At 40.7% G+C, this 20456-nt stretch overlaps 1 protein-coding gene across 2 annotated transcripts in view; it reads left to right on the plus strand.

Annotated features, from left to right (window-relative positions):
* fgf18a (fibroblast growth factor 18a) overlaps positions 1 to 10337 on the plus strand; it is an 82285-nt gene extending 71948 nt beyond the window's left edge. Inside the window, exons 1-5 of one of the 2 annotated variants that reach the window (XM_058649493.1) lie at positions 1265 to 2901; positions 6117 to 6156; positions 6327 to 6507; positions 8376 to 8482; positions 8630 to 10337. In XM_058649493.1, the coding sequence (XP_058505476.1) occupies positions 2870 to 2901; positions 6117 to 6156; positions 6327 to 6507; positions 8376 to 8482; positions 8630 to 8902 (633 nt within the window). In that variant the 5' untranslated portion in view covers positions 1265 to 2869 and the 3' untranslated portion in view covers positions 8903 to 10337. Of the gene's footprint in view, positions 1 to 1264; positions 2902 to 6116; positions 6157 to 6326; positions 6508 to 8375; positions 8483 to 8629 lie in introns of those variants that run through there. The other variant, XM_058649494.1, reaches the window with a different exon arrangement.
* The last annotated feature ends 10119 nt before the right edge of the window (positions 10338 to 20456 follow it).

Raw genomic sequence — 20456 nt, forward strand, 5'->3', positions numbered from 1 at the left:
AATGAGAGAGCCAGTAGTAGGAAAGGAGGCCAGAGGCTTTTCTATGGAGCATGACTGGAAAGGCATTCAACCACAGTACCCCTACCCAGCCCAGCTCAACCCTGTCCATTCGCAGAAATCTGTCTTAGCGTGCGCGGCGCGCGTGCTACGGCGCGCGGCTGTGCGCGTGCGTGCGGCTGATTTGAAAGTACAATGTTGAAAAGAATAAACCCACATTTGAAAAGCCAAGATAACTGTCCCTGATGTATGAGGCCAACCCCCTCCCACCCCGATACGCGCGCGCGCGCGCACTCACACAAATTAACTCTCATTCCTTTTAGTGTGTGTGCGTGTGTGTGTGTGTGTGTGTGTGTGTGTGTGTGTGAGTGAATGAAAGGTATGGCAGGAGTGTTGTGTTGGCTTGGCTGACCGTCTGCGGTTGTGCGGCGGTGAGAGGCAGTTTTTGGGAGCGCAGAGCGGGCGTTGCAGCCGAAATCCCTGAGAAATGTTCGTTTTGGATTCGTGTCCGTGCTTACATACCGCCCTCCCGACTGTCTCTTATTCTCCGTTTCATTTTCCCTCTTAAGGTTTAACTCATAAGTTATGAAACGGGGAGTCAGAATACATGACTTGAAAAGCGGGGCGACTCCGAAGGCTGCCCTCCACCCTTGAGTGCGGAGCCATTAAGGCTGGGGTGAGGTTATCTTCAGGGGAGATAAAAGAGGGCAGAAGTTCGCTCGATTTGAGGACAGATGTTCACTTGACTGTGGCAGGTGTCTCATAGTTTTATGAAGAGTTACTCTTTTTTGCCACTTTCTCGACCACAGACACGTTTAAAGGAGCTGATTCGTTTGCTGTAAAAGAAAAACGAAGCAGTTACAAATAGTTCTCTGTGGAAACAAATGAATTCCTCTTGACGACATTACATCACTGTGGCCGACTCCAGTGCATTTCACTTGTTTTGAGAATTTCCATATACAAATATTTGCTGAAACAAGACAGAACAATGCTGATGATAATCCAAAAGAAAACTGGCGGATTTGGAAGAAGAAGAAAAAAAAAATGCTGGTTTGCACTATAAACAAGTGAAAGTCATTCATTACCAGATGTTTTTCACATAAAACGGAACACTTTTTAAATAGATTTTTTTTTAAGTTTGGTCGGCATCGCATAGCGACTGACTAATCCCATTTTGATCCAATAAGTGTGCATGTGCGTGTGTATGAGTGAGAGAGAGAGAGAGAGGGAGAGAGAGCGAGAGAGGGGAGGGGGGTGAGGAGAGGAGGGAGGGAGGGAGGGAGGGAGGATTGATCCGCGTCTGTTAAAATCTTGTTCTGGTTTTTCTTGGAGTGAAGTCTGTGCCTGCCGACGCGCCTCTCCTGTGCAGCCCCCCTCAAGAAGAGCTTTTAATGGAAGGAAACCTTGGATTTTTTTTTTTTTTAAACTGAGAAGGATCTGCATAACACAAGTGAAGTGAATAACAGTGTACGGCTCTGGGTTCTTCTTGCGTTTTCTCCTCTGGTGTCTAAATGAAACAGAGAGGCAGATATAAGGTGAAGGGAAACGGTGCAGGTTCTGGACTGGGAGTGGATCTGTCAGAGTGGTTTTGAGGTAAACACGTCTTCACAGAGCAGCTCATTTTAACTTTTTTTTTGTGTGTATTTCTTCACAAAGTGGCGAGCTCGTCTCCTCTTCTTTTGCACAGCGGACTTCGTTTTTCTCGAAACGGGGAGAGTTTCATGTTCCCCCTTCAGAGAAACTGCCTAAACTTTCTACGTTAAAAAAAATAAATAAAAAGATCAGATTGCATTTCCCCCTTTCAAACATTTTGGGGGTGATGTCATCGTGCTGTGTTTTGGCTGGTATTGTGTCGAGAGGGCGCAGGGAGGACGACTGCAGCCGGGCGGTAACCAGCGGCTGAGGCGAGAGGGGAAGTCCGGAAAATCAGGTGCAAAGTGCGGCTGTCATTTCCTCGCTGTGTCGCGGGTGGCTGAGTCCGCCATCCAGTCACAGCTGTTCGCATCCTCTCCAGCCTCCCCTCCCTCCCTCTTCTTTCTTTCCACTTTATTATCCCCTCCCATTCTCATTCAGCACTCTCCATTTACCCATCTGAGCTGGACCGCTATCACCCTCTCTGCCGGACAGTGTTGGTCGGTGTCACCTGAGCCACAGACCCGTTGAGCCAGCGTGGGGGGAGCAGACATGAGAGAGGGCGCCTTGCATTACCCTGCGCCCGCAGAGCCCCCGTCTCCAGCTCGCCATTTACTCCATCAGTCAGCCAAGGTAGTCCACAGCCAACAGCTAGTGAGCCTGTTGTTCTGGGACTAAACCTGTCTGCGTGTGCCGGGACACAACCGCCTTCACTTTTGAGTCATCCTTTTTGGAGATCGGAAGATTGCTTTTGCTCTGTAACATTACGCATTGGATTACGCAGGAGATTACACTCGCACCACAGCTGTCCACAGGGCCCAGCGTCACGCTGAGGGTCAACAAGGTCGATTGGAGTTGGTTATCTGTGAGGCGTGAGCGCGCTTTCACCTGTTCCTCTCCTTGTCGGGAACGCGCAGCGTTTAAAGCCATAACCTTCCCCCTTTGCTCCCCCGCCCATCTGTCTTCACCGGTCTGGACAGCTGTTAGAGGTTGCCCGGCGGTCACAGTGGCACACTTACCCTGGCTTTACACCCCAGCTTGCCCGCGCCCGCACATTTACCCACGCCGGGGGAACCTGGGCACACCGCCGCCGATGCCAACGGGAGTGCCTGACTTATTAACTCTGCCCAACATCCAGCGGATTCCAAACACGCAGGGGAACTCTCCGGACTGTCGGACTGGCTCGTACCGAGCGAGGAGACTGTCTCTGGGCCAAGTTCCATAGTGGAGGGGGGAAGCAATGTGGTCCCTTCTTTCCACGCTGACCGTCTTGTAAGTCACTTTTATCACCTCATCATGTAAGAATCCAGTCCCTTTCCTGAGTTGTGTAATCTAGCTTTGCGATAGACTCCTCTAGATGAGGAGGATGATGGAGAGAGGAAGGTGTCTAACGATTACATCACTCCTCATCAGACCTCACAGAAAACATACTTCAGAGGGCCCTGTTTTGATTGGCTGACAGTTCAAGGTCACTGGGTCAGAGTCAGGACCATGCTACTCTTAAAAACTTGCCATAAACAAATCCATCACCATCTGTACTTACTTCAGGGATGACCAAGCTGGCCACAAGGAGGGCATTTTCCCATCGCCTATTGAAAATATTTCAGAAGTTGAGTCAAATAACTCTGGCTTTATCTAGTGGGATAGGAAAATGATAAAGTGCCAAGAGCAAATGTGAGGGAGGAGGATACAGACTCAGGGGGTTTGAGTTTGCCTATTCGAGGTGTGTCTTGTTAAAAGCCAAGGGGTTTATTTTTCTTTCTTTGTGTCGGCTGTACTTCTCCCAGATGGCAGTCATCTCCAGATACTTCTCATTCCTCACACAACCTGGACAGGGTGTGTGCTGCTGCTGCTGCTGCTGCCTGCCTGGCTTTTACTCTGTCTATGTCTCACACTCTCTTCCCTTACTCACCTAACTACCTACATCTGTCTTCTTGTCTTGCTTTTACCCCGTTTTCCACTGATATTTAAATAAAAAAAGTATGGATTAATAACAGATGAATGACAGCGCCTCTGGCAGTGTCTGAAATTAGCAGTCTCATTGTTTAGTCTGCTGGTTTTAGTTTAGGTCTACAAGAGCAAATCAGCCCTCCATTCATTTCTCCAGTCATTTCCTCTCTTGCTTATCAGTTTTACCACAGACTCAATATTGCATTGACATGCTGACATAAGCCTTTTACTGTAACAACCTGTTTCTGCACTTTTCCTAAAACCACTGTTCCATGTCGAGGTCTTCCTCAACACTAACCATTGCTCTAACATAGGCCCTGTTCCTGCTCGTACCTCTTACATAGCCACTTGCTTAACCACTATCCCTCGCCAAGGCCCACTGCTGAACATCTGAAAGTCTTGCACTGTGCCGAAGCCCACTGCTCCAATGTTGGCCTACCACTCTAACCACTGCTACACACAGCTGAAACCGCTGCTCTGTGCAGAGTCCCACCAGGCCGACTGCTCTCTCTCCATGCTAATGCCCAGTCTTCATTGCAGAGGCCTGCTTGTCTAACCACAGCCTCCATATGGTCGATCTGCTGGGACGCAGGTTTATGATGTCAGACCCTTGCTTGTTTAGGCAGCTGGCCAAGGCGCACCGGGCTTTCCCTCTCTCCATACCTCCTCCTGTCTTTACTCTCCCCGACTTTTACTCTGCAATCTTTTATTTTACTCATTTTCTCATCCCTCCCCCACTCCCTTCTGATCCTGTCTCCATCTTTCCTTTCTCCTTCTCTTTCGCTCTGTGGCTGGCATAATACGGAGTGTCTGTGGTTTTTGTGGGATCGGGGGAATCCAGTGCCGAGGCACTTTTCCTGCAGTGTCCTCGGCAGCAGTGCAGCCATGGTGTTTTAACAGCTGAGAGTCCTCACAATGCACAGCCGTTCAGGTTTTTTCGGCTGTGCAGGCAAAATGTGAGGGCCAACACTGTACTGCAATGCCCAGGATGTCTGCATCTATTACAAGGACTCGGGGGCCAACACACCAGCTATGGGAAAGAAATGTGGAGAAAGAGGGGGAAAAAGGGAAAAAAAAAAATTAAGTATATCGTATGTTTGTGTGTGTCAAACAGTAGTGACATGATGTGTATGAGTTGAGCCCCTTTCCTCCTCTTTCTCATTATTTATCTTTTTGTCTACTTCTCAGGCCAGACCACACTGCGGTTACACGACTGACTCTCACGGCACTTTTTCTTCGTCTTCTTTTGCAATGTAACCTTAGTACTTCTTTTCATCCTCACATCTGTGCATCTACCCATTCTTTCTGATTTTATCTCCCACTACTCACTGTCAAGCCCTCTCTGGCTTCATGCCCCCTCTATTTATTCTTGCATCCCCTTCTCCTGTCATGTTTTCTCCCTATCCCTTTGTGTGCCTCTCAAGTCCACCTCTCTCACTATCTGCTTCTCTCAGCAGCGCGTATGTCTTTGCTTTGGCCCAGCTGTCAGCTGCCTGCTCCTCCTGTACACACAGAGAGAGACACACACATGGACACACACATCTGTGTGTATGCCCATGACAGTGTGGAGGAGTCATCCTTTAACCCCAAACATAAAGGAAGATGGGAGGCAGGGAATGATATGAGAAAGGTAGAGTGGACAGCGAGAGAGAGAGAATAGGCATGCAGAGAGATAGCAAAAGATGAGGTGGGGAAAGACAAAATTCATAGAATTACTTTTCAGCCCACACACTTGGTTTTGAACTTCATCAAGTCTTCAGCCACTTATTCACAGCAGTCCAAGGACTGCCAGAGTAGATTTTGCACAACATAATCCCTCCCTCACTAAAGTTGTAAATAATGTTTGATACATCCTAGGTCAAGGTCTAAACTTTCATTAAAGCAATGTGGAAAGAAGGAAGAATTTTAATTGTAGGTTAGAGAGGATGTTGCTCATTATTTCCGCCTACAACATCACCTTGATTACTCCCCACCAGCCGATCCTTTTTGGTAGCTCCTATTCTCACTTATTCAAAGCATCTCTAAAGGTAACCACAGTTGAACGTGCTCCAAAGCCACATCAGAGCAGAGCAGACTGTACACCTGTAGTCCAGCCCAGCTGTCTACATACAGGGAACAGCCAAATGAGCCAGTCGTTTCCCTCAGATGTCCAAACCAAAACATGTTCTCAGTGTCTCAGCATGTTTGCCATTTCGCCACAGTCCAATCGGGTCATTTGGAGGCCAGATTTTGGCGTGGCGAACGTTACAAACGGCTCAGAAAGTGGGTTTGGACAGAAGGCTGGTAGCATTACTATAAACAGAGCTGTGGGTGTTGTCTGTCTGCTGATCTCTGGACATGTGCCTGTCTTTATGTCAATTTGCTGTGCCAGCTGCACACCCAGCAGTGTGAGTAATCGCCCAGTAAGGAAAAGAGATGTTGAACAGAGAGTATGGCAAAGAAGAAAGGGATGGAAATGATGGTGTCAAGCCTAAGTCTTCCAACATTCAGTGCTGCTTACATATTTTCTAAACCCCGTCTGTTTCTACTTTTTCCAGATGTATCCAGATGTTGCTGGTGATGTGCAATCCATTACAGGTTAGAGTCTACATGCATGACAAAGAGTGATTGCAAGATAAGTTTTAGAGTCGCTGTACGTGTAGTTTTTCAACCCGGTTAATGACACTCTGCATCTGTCTGTGTGGCAACCGCTCCAATGCGTGTCTGCTTCTGTGTCGATTTGCGTGTGTGTGTGTGTGGGTTCACAGCAGGTGCTCGGTGTGGATAGAGTCAACTTCAGTGTGCACGTGGAGAACCAGACACAGGTGCGAGACACCATGAGTCGACGACACCACCGGGTCTACCAGCTCTACAGCCGCACCAGCGGCAAACACGTCCAGGTGCTGGGCCGTAGAATCAGCGCCAAGGGAGAAGATGGAGACAAATATGGTAAGACACACACACACACAGGCACATGCAGACCAAATGCTGTGGTGAATGTGAGTCTAGGCACACAGAGAAAGACGGTCACTCACACAGACACACACACACACTCACACAGGTTTGCACAGCTATTCTTTTCAGGACAATACAGTGACTTCCATTCATTTGGAACAGAATCAGCAAAGTGTTTTTACTAATTTTAACCACAACCAGTTAAACCCTAATCTTAAACTAACCAAAATGCAAATTAACCAGTTCTTTAAAAATGAGGTTCTGCCTCATTAGGACCAGGTTTTGGTCTCCATGGGGACTACTGGCCCTGACAAGGTCAGCATTTATGCCAGAAAAGGTCCTAAAGTAACAAATACACACACACACACACACACAATTTAACGGCTGCAGGTACAAAGAGTTAAAGGCTGACCAAGTGCATGCATGAGCGGATACAGAATGCAACTGTGTAGGCACACTCACAAAAGCACACATATGCCTCCCGAGGCTTTGGCAGAGGGGCAGTGGAGCTTGTCTTGGGAGTACAAAGACCTGATCGACTGGCTGCTGACTCAATGATTCACAAGCGAGCGAAAGAAAGAGAGAAAGAAAAGGTGTTAGTGGAAAAAAAAAAAAAGTGCGAGTTAGAGGGAGAAGCCCAGCAGGTAGAGTGTCGGACCGAGTGTTAGAAACTCATCTCCGTCATCGATCCTTCCATTGATTTCTCATCCTCCCTGTTGTCTCCTCTGGATTTAAAACAGCAGGCTTCCTCTCCTTCCCTCCCTCCATCTTCTAACACTACCTCGGTCCACCCCCCTCCCCCCCCCACCTTCTCTGTCTATAATGATGCCTAACCCATTCTTAAACCACACACAGAATCAATGGGCAGAAGAAAGCCAAACCATACATCCATGCAACATCAGCCCCAACGGTGGCTCATGTTGCACATCTTGTTGGTTCTCGTGTCGTGTATTTCTTCACAGCTCAAGCCACTGATGTGATCCTACATACATTAAGAGCCCGCTTCATTTTTTGATTTAAAACAAAATAAACAAACATTCGCTTTAAGCGGACTAGCCGTGGCCAAGAGGTATTTCAAAGCCAAGAGCAAAAAAGGAAGGAATAAAGAGATGGAGTGTGTGAAGGTACAAACATGAAGCGAAAGAGCAGAAGAGAGGGAGAGTTCGGTGGGGGGGGGGGCAAGAGGGAGGGCGCTATTGATTTCTCTTGACCCCTTTGTTGACTAAGGTCATGTAGGAACCATTTTAGGGATTTATTTTTAAACAGGCACAAGCGGTGTCTGAAGATGTGTAGTTAGTAAAGCAGCATAGCCTGGAAGGATGAAAATGAAACTCACACACCGTGAAGCAGCCGTATCGCAGGCGCACACTCTGCCTGTTCTCCCGCTCCTCTTGGCCCTCTGTGCTCCATCTCCTCCTGGCTCTTATCTTGTTTGCAAGGCCAGTTTGTGGTCAGCAACCACATCCATGTGTGTGACGGGGCTTATCTGACAACCATCTGTCCAGCCAGAGACATTTACATCTGCCTGTGATTCATCAACACATTTAACAGCAACTACAAACTGTGATTTAATGTGAAGGCCAAATGGTTTAAGAGCCAAATCTGATTTAATGGTGGGTGGTAATCTGCGCAATTAGTGTCACACGAACCACGTGTTTATGTTGTGTTTGTGTTGTTTATGTGTAAAAGGCTATGCTTCAATTAAAATTATCTTTATATTTGCAGTACCCTAATCTTTCCACCCGTGTGTGGTACAGCCTCATTTAAACCGGTAAAGTCCTGTGTTGTGGATACTGCATTGTCCTCTGCTGGTTTTGGCTCTAATGTCTGTCTGTCTGTCTCGCTGTCTGTCCCTTTACAAGCCCAGCTCGTAGTGGAGGCCGATACCTTTGGTAGCCAGGTGAGAATCAGGGGCAAAGAAACCAATTTCTACTTGTGCATGAACCGCCGTGGCAAGCTGGTAGGAAAGGTGAGACTTCTTTTTTTCTGGAGACATGTTTATCAGAAATTAAAAATACAAATCCATCCTTACAGTTTCCTGACCAGCCTCTCTTTTTTTTTTTCTCCCGCTGTGTGTATGTGTGTGTCCTTGTCCGTGATTTCTCTGCTCTCTCAGAAGGCCAGTAATCGAAGTGCTGACTGCGTCTTTGTGGAAAAGGTTCTGGAAAATAACTACACGGCTCTGATGTCAGCGCGCTACATGGGCTGGTATGTGGGCTTCACTAAGAGAGGGCGTCCTCGCCGGGGCCCCCACACACTCCCCAACCAGCAGGACGTGCACTTCATGAAGCGCTTCCCACCTGGGGAGCAGCCTGACCTCACGACCCCCTTCCGCTTCACCACAGTCAGCAAGCGGGGCAAGAGGGTGCGCGCTACTGGGCCCCGCTAGTAGTGGCTAACGCTAGCACCCACTGTATTTTCATCGAAAGCCTTGACCTGAGCCTGCCAATGGCTAACCCAGTCATCTCTTCTATCACACATGATTGAACGTCTCCCTTTGTTGGAACAAACATTGACCAGAAACTTGATGAATCATTCATGGGGTTTAGCTTTACACCTACTAATTTGCCACTACAGCCTCATAGTTAGTGATCATTCCTCTCAGTTTTAGTTCCCTTACTGGCCCAACAGGACCATTACTGGTCTGTGGCTGGAAATGGACTGCTTCTGTCCAAAATCTGGCCAGAAATACTGACAGGAAACCTGAAGGGCAGCCAGTGTCCCAGGCTCTACAAAGGCCTTCATTCCCCCACCACAAAAACCTTCACGTCTCCTGTTCTGGATCAGCTGGACACTGTCAAGTATGGGATTACAACTGGACCATACAGAGAGAACAAGGGTGGGAAAGACTGACTGAACAAGAGAGTGGGTGTTTAGCCTACGGATAAAGGGAAAGCAAGAAGGTGAAGTCAGGAAGAGTGAACAAAGGGATGAAGTGATCTGCACGGATCATATGGACCAATAACTATAGACTATTGACATGTGACGCACTTATATGTCTCACTGCTAAAGTGGTGGGAACCTGTGGGACTGCTGGACGAATGGAGGGATGGATGACCAGAGGCTGAATGAGGGAATGATCAAGTGAGCGACTTACTGAATAAATGCATGTTTGTAAGTGGAAGATGTGAATATGTGTGTGTGTGTGTGTGTGAGTGAGTGAGTGAGTGATTGCACCAACAACCATGAGTGAAGCTGGATCACAGGAGACTCTGGAAAGGGACCATGTAGTCCCTGCATGAACTCGTGACAACTCCACTGCAGGGACTGAAGCTTTACAAACTGGAATGTATAAAAATTAAGCTGCACCAAATACAGTCAACCAATCACAGCGAACCAAACCGACGACCAACCAAAGACAAATGGAGACCATCTTCATGACTCCTCCCTATGTCCCCACCACCACCACCACCACCAACCCAGGACACAACGCCCTCAGCTGATAGCTGCAGAGGGTGACGAGCAAAGGGACAGGGAGGGTGCCTTTGCAATTAGCATTATTGCTATAGAAACGACCCAGGGGATGATGCTCCTGTGCGATACCATGGATACAGAGTGCTGCTACCAGGACATTCAGTGGAACAAACCAAAGTCTCATGCATACACAAAGGAAAAAAAAATATTAAAGGGAACAATTTATTGAAAGTGATATATATATGTATATATACATATACATATATACATATATATATATAAGAAGACAGAAATCCTAAATAAGCAATCTTACTATGATGGATACTATAATTATTATGATAAAATTATTTCATTTATTTATTTCAGCTCTATGTGCAGCAGTCTTTCTTGACTCAGTAAACCTTACAGAAACATTTCCTGTGTCTCCTAGCTTCTTTAAAGTGACTCATTCCCCACTGTTTTCTCTCAACACACACACCGGACAAAGAGATTTATATTCACTGTTGCTCCAGACGTGGTCAGCAGGCGTTCGTGGTTCGTGAGTTAACCATCAAAACAATTAAGGTATTTTGTTGTTATGTGAAGGATTTATCGGTTTAAACTAATTCAGAACTGAATATATTTAAACAAGCAATCTAAATCTTTGCTATTGGCATAGGGGTTGAGTAATACGATGATGTTGACTGTGAATCAGTGAGCTATATATTCAGAATTTGTGCATTAAGACATGTTTCATCCATGAATAACTATATCACAATATCTCGATGTAAAATGATCTCTTCTTTCATACAATTTGTCTGTATTTCCCCCTCCAAATAGACTTTTTTTTATTATTATTTTATAGTCCCTCAAGAATATTAATACATTGCTGGCTTCAAAATAATTACAAAACCACAAATAAGATTTGAAAGTGTCCTCAAGGCAAATAGCAGGCGTAACTAGTAGACAGTCATGCACCATTGAAATGTATGAGAATTAGTCTGAAACGATGAAATACTGCATTTCCCACAACAATTCAAAGTAGGAGTGGGAAACATTTAAATTCTTCGACAGGCACATTTGAAATGGAGACAAGGTGCAAGCACTAAAAAGCCACAAAAGAATGGATTCTCAAGTCTCTGTTTCTTGTTGGTTTGGCGTGAAGTTGCCATTGAAGCTTGGATCACAGATATTAAATTACATGACAAATACAAGTCTAAGGTGGACCAGCCTCACTCCAGAACCCTGTGAAATTGGCGAGCAAAACTGTGGAGCCGTTGTGTAAAGATCAACAGTCAGCACCGCACTGTAGAGTTTAGACAAGAATATGCAGCGTGAAGGGTCAGACAGAACAGTGGAAGGGAAACATGCAGTAGTGAGATAGAGTTCTGGAGCTGCTTCTCATCTCATCTGTCCTGCTCTTATCCCCCCCATCCCTCCCCTTCCTTCCCGATCCTAGTAGGAGGTCACTGACGAGATGTCGCTGCCAAATGACCCAATCATGTCGGCAGACACAAACAGCTGACTCAGGGGGACAAAGGGTTGTACAAGAGGATTCCCATTGCAGGGCAGTAGGAATCTGTGCAGGGGGTGCGGGGTAGATTTTATAGAGGACAGTGGGTTGGGAGGGAACTGAGGTGTGTGTGGATGTGGGATAAAGAAGACAGGGTAGGGGGTGGTGGCGGCAGCAGGGGGAGTTGTTAGTTTCTGGAACGTTGCTGCAGTTCCACCCGGGAATGATGGAAATATCCCGCGTAGCCAAACCCAGAGTGGAAGGTGTATGGTAATCATGTCAGGGAAGGAATGCCAAATATGTGCGTGAGAACGGAGCTGTGACCTGAGAGCTGCAGGAATTATGGGCCAAAATCCCACAGACCCAGAGGAAGCACACACACCCATATCCAACACATACACACATCATATATTAATGGTGCTCCACCAAGCACATATCCATCCCACATAACTTATTCTCAGAATTTGAAACATTCTACTATACTGAAGGAAACCCAGAAATCTTAAAAACCAACCCCCCCATCAGCAGGACAACCCCCCCATTTCTCCTCGCATTGAGAATATACATTGTACAATAAGCAGGCTGGCAGAGCTCATGTACAACCTGCCATTACATTGTTACAAATGTACCACTTTAAAAAATGTCATGCATTCATGTTCCACTCATAATGATGGTGTTTACAAGACTGAGAATGTGATCTTCTCTAACAGGTTGTTTAGACTTCAACCAACAAGAGCCCAAGTCTCATAAACAGATTACAGTGTAGAAAATAGCTGAGTTTATACTCCCATCTGGTGGCCACTCTTCATATGTACCCAGGCATACAGTTACATTTGACATCCAATCTAAAATATATATATATGTATATATATACACACACACACATATATATACAGTATATATATGTATATATACATATATACATATATATACAAACCCAAATTATAAAATCATTTCTGAATCAGCTGTTATAGTTTCTGTTACTTAATTGTGTAACAATTGGGTAAATTAGGATGTAAATGTTTTTTTGGACCCCAGGAAGGGCAAAGCTCATGGGGATCTTAATAAAAAAACTAGAAAATTCTGCCGCGAAATGCGAGCATGCCTGCCGATGTTGTCGGTGCAGGACTTTTGCTGGTAAAAGAGTAACATTTGGGTGGATTGAACCTTTAAAACTTGAAGTATTTAGACAAAGTGGTATTTTGGTGGAATCACCCTTTAAAAGAGAATAACTCATAAGCCCCTCCCACTCCTTGTCCCCCCCTTTCCAAAAATATGTTTATAACACCTGCATTATAAAATCAAAAAATTTGGATTGAACCTTTAAAACTTCAATTATTTAGACAAAGTGGTATTTTGGTGGAATCTACCTTCAAAACACCAAGTTTTAAAGGAGAGAGAGATTCACACGCAACCTCCGTTTCCCATTCATGTGTATGTGGAAATTAGTCGCATTTTTTTGCGATTTTTTTTCGCCATGTTGTTGAAAATTTGAAAAAATTTAACCTTAGTATGTCGTCCAAAATGAAACAAAAAGGTCATATTTCAGTTATCCAAAAATTAAAAAAAAAAAATCATACTTTAGTATGTTGTCCAAAATAGGTCAAAAAAGTCATAGTATAGTATGTTGTCCAAAATCACCAAAAAAGTCATAGTATAGTATGTCGTCCAAAATAACTCAAAAAAGTCATAGTATAGTATGTCGTCCAAAATTACGCAAAAAAGTCATAGTATAGTATGTCGTCCAAAATCAGTCAAAAAAGTCATAGTAAAGTATGCCATCCGAAATCAGTCAAAAAAGTCATAGTATAGTATGCTGTCCAAAATCAGTCAAAAAGGTCATAGTATAGTATGTCGTCCAAACTCACTCAAAAAAGTCATAGTATAGTATGTCAACCAAAATAGGTCAAAAAAGTCATAGTATAGTATGTTGTCCAAAATCACCAAAAAAAAGTCGTAGTACAGTATGTCGTCCAAAATCAGTCAAAAAATTCATAGTATAGCATGTCGTCCAAAAACTGTCAAAAAGGTCATAGTATAGTATGTCGTCCAAACTCACTCAAAAAAGTCATAGTATAGTATGTCAACCAAAATAGGTCAAAAAAGTCATAGTATGTTGTCCAAAATCACCAAAAAGGCATAGTATAGTATGTCGTCCAAAATTACTCAAAAAAGTCATAGTATAGTATGTCGTCCAAAATCACGAAAAAAAGTCATAGTATAGTATACTGTCCAAAATCACTCAAAAAAGTCATAGTATAGTATGTCGTCCAAACTCACTCAAAAAAGTCATAGTATAGTATTTTGTCCAAAATCACCAAAAAAAGTCATAGGATAGTATGTTGTCCAAAATCACCAAAAAAGTCAAAGTATAGTGTTTCGTCCAAAAACACCAAAAAAAGTCATAGTATAGTATGTCGTCCAAAATCACTGAAATAGTCATAGTAAAGTATGTCGTCCAAAATCACTCAAAAAAGTCATAGTATAGTATGCTGTCCAAAATCACCAAAAAAAGTCATAGTATAGTATGTAGTCCAAAATTACTCAAAAAAGTCATAGTAAAGTATGTCGTCCAAAATCAGTCAAAAAATTCATCGTATAGTATGTCGTCCAAAATCAGTCAAAAAAGTCATAGTATAGTATGTCGTCCAAAATCAGTCAAAAAAGTCATAGTATAGTATGCCGTCCAAATTCAGTCAAAAAAGTCATAGTATAGTATGTCGTCGAAAAACAGTCAAAAAAGTTATGGTATAGTATAATGTCCAAAATCGGTCAAAAAAGTCATAGTACAATATGTCGTCCAAAATCAGTCAAAAAAATCATAGTATAGTATGCTGTCCAAAATTACTCAAAAAAGTGATAGTATAGCATGTCGTCCAAAATCACTCAAAAAAGTCATAGTATAGTATGTCGTCCAAAATTACTCAAAAAAGTCATAGTATAGTATGCTGTCCAAAATCAGTCAAAAAGGTCATAGTAAAGTATGTCGTCCGAAATCACTCAAAAAATTCATAGTATAGTATGTCTTCCAAAATCAGTCAAAAAAGTCATAGTATAGTATGTCGTCCAAAATCGGTCAAAAAAGTCATAGTATAGTATGTCGTCCAAAATCGGTCAAAAAAGTCATAGTATAGTATGTCGTCCAAAATTACTCAAAAAAGTCATAGTATAGTATGCTGTCCAAAATCAGTCAAAAAGGTCATAGTAAAGTATGTCGTCCGAAATCACTCAAAAAATTCATAGTATAGTATGTCTTCCAAAATCAGTCAAAAAAGTCATAGTATAGTATGTCGTCCAAAATCGGTCAAAAAAGTCATAGTATAGTATGTCGTCCAAAATCGGTCAAAAAAGTCATAGTATAGTATGTCGTCCAAAATCGGACAAAAAAGTCATAGTATAGTATGTCGTCCAAAATCGGTCAAAAAAGTCATAGTATAGTATGTCGTCCGAAATCACTCTAAAAAGTCATAGTATAGTATGTCGTCAAAAAATCACTTAAAAAAGTCATAGTATAGTATGTCGTCAAAAATTCGTCAAAAAAGTCATAGTATAGTATGTTGTCCAAAATCACCAAAAAAAAGTCGTAGTACAGTATGTCGTCCAAAATCAGTCAAAAAATTCATAGTATAGCATGTCGTCCAAAAACTGTCAAAAAGGTCATAGTAAAGTATGTCGTCCAAACTCACTCAAAAAAGTCATAGTATAGTATGTCAACCAAAATAGGTCAAAAAAGTCATAGTATAGCGTGTTGTCCAAAATCACCAAAAAGGCATAGTATAGTATGTCGTCCAAAATTACTCAAAAAAGTCATAGTATAGTATGTCGTCCAAAATAACTCAAAAAAGTCATAGTATAGTATTTTGTCCAAAATCACCAAAAAAGTCAAAGTATAGTGTTTCGTCCAAAAACACCAAAAAAAGTCATAGTATAGTATGTCGTCCAAAATCACTGAAATAGTCATAGTATAGTATGTCGTCCAAAATCACTCAAAAAAGTCATAGTATAGTATGCTGTCCAAAATCACCAAAAAAAGTCATAGTATAGTATGTAGTCCTAAATTACTCAAAAAAGTCATAGTAAAGTATGTCGTCCAAAATCAGTCAAAAAATTCATCGTATAGTATGTCGTCCAAAATCAGTCAAAAAAGTCATAGTATAGTATGCCGTCCAAATTCAGTCAAAAAAGTCATAGTATAGTATGTCGTCGAAAAACAGTCAAAAAAGTTATGGTATAGTATAATGTCCAAAATCGGTCAAAAAAGACATAGTACAATATGTCGTCCAAAATCAGTCAAAAAAATCATAGTATAGTATGCTGTCCAAAATTACTCAAAAAAGTGATAGTATAGCATGTCGTCCAAAATCACTCAAAAAAGTCATAGTATAGTATGTCGTCCAAAATTACTCAAAAAAGTCATAGTATAGTATGCTGTCCAAAATCAGTCAAAAAGGTCATAGTATAGTATGTCGTCCGAAATCACTCAAAAAATTCATAGTATAGTATGTCTTCCAAAATCAGTCAAAAAGGTCATAGTATAGTATGTCGTCCAAAATCGGTCAAAAAAGTCATAGTATAGTATGTCGTCCAAAATCGGTCAAAAAAGTCATAGTATAGTATGTCGTCCGAAATCACTCTAAAAAGTCATAGTATAGTATGTCGTCCAAAATCAGTCAAAAAAGTCATAGTATAGTATGTTGTCAAAAAATCACTTAAAAAAGTCATAGTATAGTATGTCGTCCAAAATTCGTCTAAAAAGTCATAGTATAGTATGTTGTCCAAAATCACCAAAAAAAAGTCGTAGTACAGTATGTCGTCCAAAATCAGTCAAAAATTCATAGTATAGCATGTCGTCCAAAAACTGTCAAAAAGGTCATAGTATAGTATGTCGTCCAAACTCACTCAAAAAAGTCATAGTATAGTATGTCAACCAAAATAGGTCAAAAAAGTCATAGTATAGTATGTCGTCCAAAATCGGTCAAAAAAGTCATAGTATAGTATGTCGTCCGAAATCACTCTAAAAAGTCATAGTATAGTATGTCGTCCAAAATCAGTCAAAAAAGTCATAGTATAGTATGTTGTCAAAAAATCACTTAAAAAAGTCATAGTATAGTATGTCGTCCAAAATTTGTCTAAAAAGTCATAGTATAGTATGTTGTCCAAAATCACCAAAAAAAAGTCGTAGTACAGTATATCGTCCAAAATCAGTCAAAAATTCATAGTATAGCATGTCGTCCAAAAACTGTCAAAAAGGTCATAGTATAGTATGTCGTCCAAACTCACTCAAAAAAGTCATAGTATAGTATGTCAACCAAAATAGGTCAAAAAAGTCATAGTATAGTATGTTGTCCAAAATCACCAAAAAGGCATAGTATAGTATGTCGTCCAAAATTACTCAAAAAAGTCATAGTATAGTATGTCGTCCAAAATAACTCAAAAAAGTCATAGTATAGTATGTCGTCCAAAATCACGAAAAAAAAGTCATAGTATAGTATGTTGTCCAAAATCACCAAAAAGGCATAGTATAGTATGTCGTCCAAAATGACTCAAAAAAGTCATAGTATAGTATGTCGTCCAAAATAACTCAAAAAAGTCATAGTATAGTATGTTGTCCAAAATCACCAAAAAAAGTCATAGGATAGTATGTTGTCCAAAATCACCAAAAAAGTCAAAGTATAGTGTTTCGTCCAAAAACACCAAAAAATGTCATAGTATAGTATGTCGTCCAAAATCACTGAAATAGTCATAGTATAGTATGTCGTCCAAAATCACTCAAAAAAGTCATAGTATAGTATGCTGTCCAAAATCACCAAAAAAAGTCATAGTATAGTATGTAGTCCAAAATTACTCAAAAAAGTCATAGTAAAGTATGTTGTCCAAAATCAGTCAAAAGATTCATCGTATAGTATGTCGTCCAAAATCAGTCAAAAAAGTCATAGTAAAGTATGTCGTCCAAAATCAGTCAAAAAAGTCATAGTATAGTATGCCGTCCAAATTCAGTCAAAAAAGTCATAGTATAGTATGTCGTCGAAAAACAGTCAAAAAAGTTATGGTATAGTATAATGTCCAAAATCGGTCAAAAAAGACATAGTATAGTATGTCGTCCAAAATTACTCAAAAAAGTCATAGTATAGTATGCCGTCCAAATTCAGTCAAAAAAGTCGTAGTATAGTATGTCGTCCAAAATCGGACAAAAAAGTCATAGTATAGTATGTCGTCCAAAATCGGTCAAAAAAGTCATAGTATAGTATGTCGTCCGAAATCACTCTAAAAAGTCATAGTAAAGTATGTCGTCCAACATCAGTCAAAAAAGTCATAGTATAGTATGTTGTCAAAAAATCACTTAAAAAAGTCATAGTATAGTATGTCGTCCAAAATTCGTCTAAAAAGTCATAGTATAGTATGTTGTCCAAAATCACCAAAAAAAAGTCGTAGTACAGTATGTCGTCCAAAATCAGTCAAAAAATTCATAGTATAGCATGTCGTCCAAAAACTGTCAAAAAGGTCATAGTATAGGATGTCGTCCAAACTCACTCAAAAAAGTCATAGTATAGTATGTCAACCAAAATAGGTCAAAAAAGTCATAGTATAGTATGTTGTCCAAAATCACCAAAAAGGCATAGTATAGTATGTCGTCCAAAATTACTCAAAAAAGTCATAGTATAGTATGTCGTCCAAAATAACTAAAAAAAGTCATAGTATAGTATGTCGTCCAAAATCACGAAAAAAAGTCATAGTATAGTATGCTGTCCAAAATCACTCAAAAAAGTCATAGTATAGTATGTCGTCCAAACTCACTCAAAAAAGTCATAGTATAGTATTTTGTCCAAAATCACCAAAAAAAGTCTTGGATAGTATGTTGTCCAAAATCACCAAAAAAGTCAAAGTATAGTGTTTCGTCCAAAAACACCAAAAAAAGTCATAGTATAGTATGTCGTCCAAAATCACTGAAAATAGTCATAGTATAGTATGTCGTCCAAAATCAGTCAAAAAAGTCATAGTATAGTATGTCGTCCAAAATCAGTCAAAAAAGTCATAGTATAGTATGCCGTCCAAATTCAGTCAAAAAAGTCATAGTATAGTATGTCGTCCAAAATCGGACAAAAAAGTCATAGTATAGTATGTCGTCCAAAATCGGTCAAAAAAGTCATAGTATAGTATGTCGTCCGAAATCACTCTAAAAAGTCATAGTATAGTATGTCGTCCAAAATCAGTCAAAAAAGTCATAGTATAGTATGTCGTCAAAAAATCACTTAAAAAAGTCATAGTATAGTATGTCGTCCAAAATTCGTCAAAAAAGTCATAGTATAGTATGTTGTCCAAAATCACCAAAAAAAAGTCGTACTACAGTATGTCGTCCAAAATCAGTCAAAAAAGTCATAGTATAGTATGTCGTCCAAAATCAGTCAAAAAAGTCATAGTATAGTATGCCGTCCAAATTCAGTCAAAAAAGTCATAGTATAGAATGTCGTCCAAAATCCGTCAAAAAAGTCATAGTATAGAATGTCGTCCAAAATCTGTCAAAAAAGTCATAGTATAGTATGTCGTCCAAAATCACTTAAAAAAAGTCATAGTATAGTATGTCGTCCAAAATCAGTCGAAAAAGACATAGTACAGTATGTCGTCCAAAATCAGTCAAAAAAGTCATAGTATAGTATGCCGTCCAAAATTACTCAAAAAAGTGATAGTATAGTATGTCGTCCAAAATCACTCAAACAAGTCATAGAATAGTATGCCGTCCAAAATTACTCAAAAAAGTCATAGTATAGTATGTCGTCCAAAATCAGTCAAAAAGGTCATAGTATAGTATGTCATCCGAAATCAGTCAAAAAAGTCATAGTATAGTATGCTGTCCAAAATTGGTCAAAAAAGTCATAGTATGTTGTCCGAAATCACTCTAAAAAGTCATAGTATAGTATGTCGTCCAAAATCGGTCAAAAAAGTCATAGTACAGTATGTCGTCCGAAATCACTCTAAAAAGTCATAGTATAGTATGTCGTCCAAAATCAGTCAAAAAAGTCATAGTATAGTATGTCGTCCAAAATCTCTTAAAAAAAGTCATAGTATAGTATGTCGTCCAAAATCAGTCAAAAAAGACATAGTACAGTATGTCGTCCAAAATCAGTCAAAAAAGTCATAGTATAGTATGCCGTCCAAAATTACTCAAAAAAGTGATAGTATAGTATGTTGTCCAAAATCACTCAAAAAAGTCATAGTAAAGTATGTCGTCCAAAATTACTCAAAAAAGTCATAGTATAGTATGCTGTCCAAAATCAGTCAAAAAGGTCATAGTATAGTATGTCTTCCGAAATCAGTCAAAAAATTCATAGTATAGTATGTCTTCCAAAATCAGTCAAAAAAGTCATAGTATAGTATGTCGTCCAAAATCTGTCAAAAAGTCATAGTATAGTATGCCGTCCAAAATCGGTCAAAAAAGTCATAGTATAGTATGTCGTCCAAAATCGGTCAAAAAAGTCATAGTATAGTATGTCGTCCAAAATCGGTCAAAAAAGTCATAGTATAGTATGTCGTCCGAAATCACTCTAAAAAGTCATAGTATAGTATGCTGTCCAAAATCGGTCAAAAAAGTCATAGTATAGTATGCCGTCCAAATTCGGTCAAAAAAGTCATAGTATAGTATGCCGTCCAAATTCAGTCAAAAAAGTCATAGTATAGTATGTCGTCCAAAATTCGTCTAAAAAGTCATAGTATAGTATGTCGTCGAAAAACAGTCAAAAAAGCTATAGTATAGTATGCCGTCCAAAAGTACTCAAAAAAGTCATATTATAGTATGTCGTCCAAAATCAGTCAAAAAAGACATAGTACAGTATGCCGTCCAAAATGGGTCAAAAAAGTAATAGTATAGTATGTTGTCCAAAATCACTCAAAAAAGTCATAGTATAGTATGCCGTCCAAAAGTACTCAAAAAAGTCATATTATAGTATGTCGTCCAAAATCAGTCAAAAAAGACATAGTACAGTATGCCGTCCAAAATCAGTCAAAAAAGTGATAGTATAGTATGTCGTCCAAAATCACTCAA

The sequence above is a fragment of the Solea solea genome, chromosome 14, assembly GCF_958295425.1.
Source record: "Solea solea chromosome 14, fSolSol10.1, whole genome shotgun sequence".
Classification (NCBI taxonomy): domain Eukaryota; kingdom Metazoa; phylum Chordata; class Actinopteri; order Pleuronectiformes; family Soleidae; genus Solea; species Solea solea.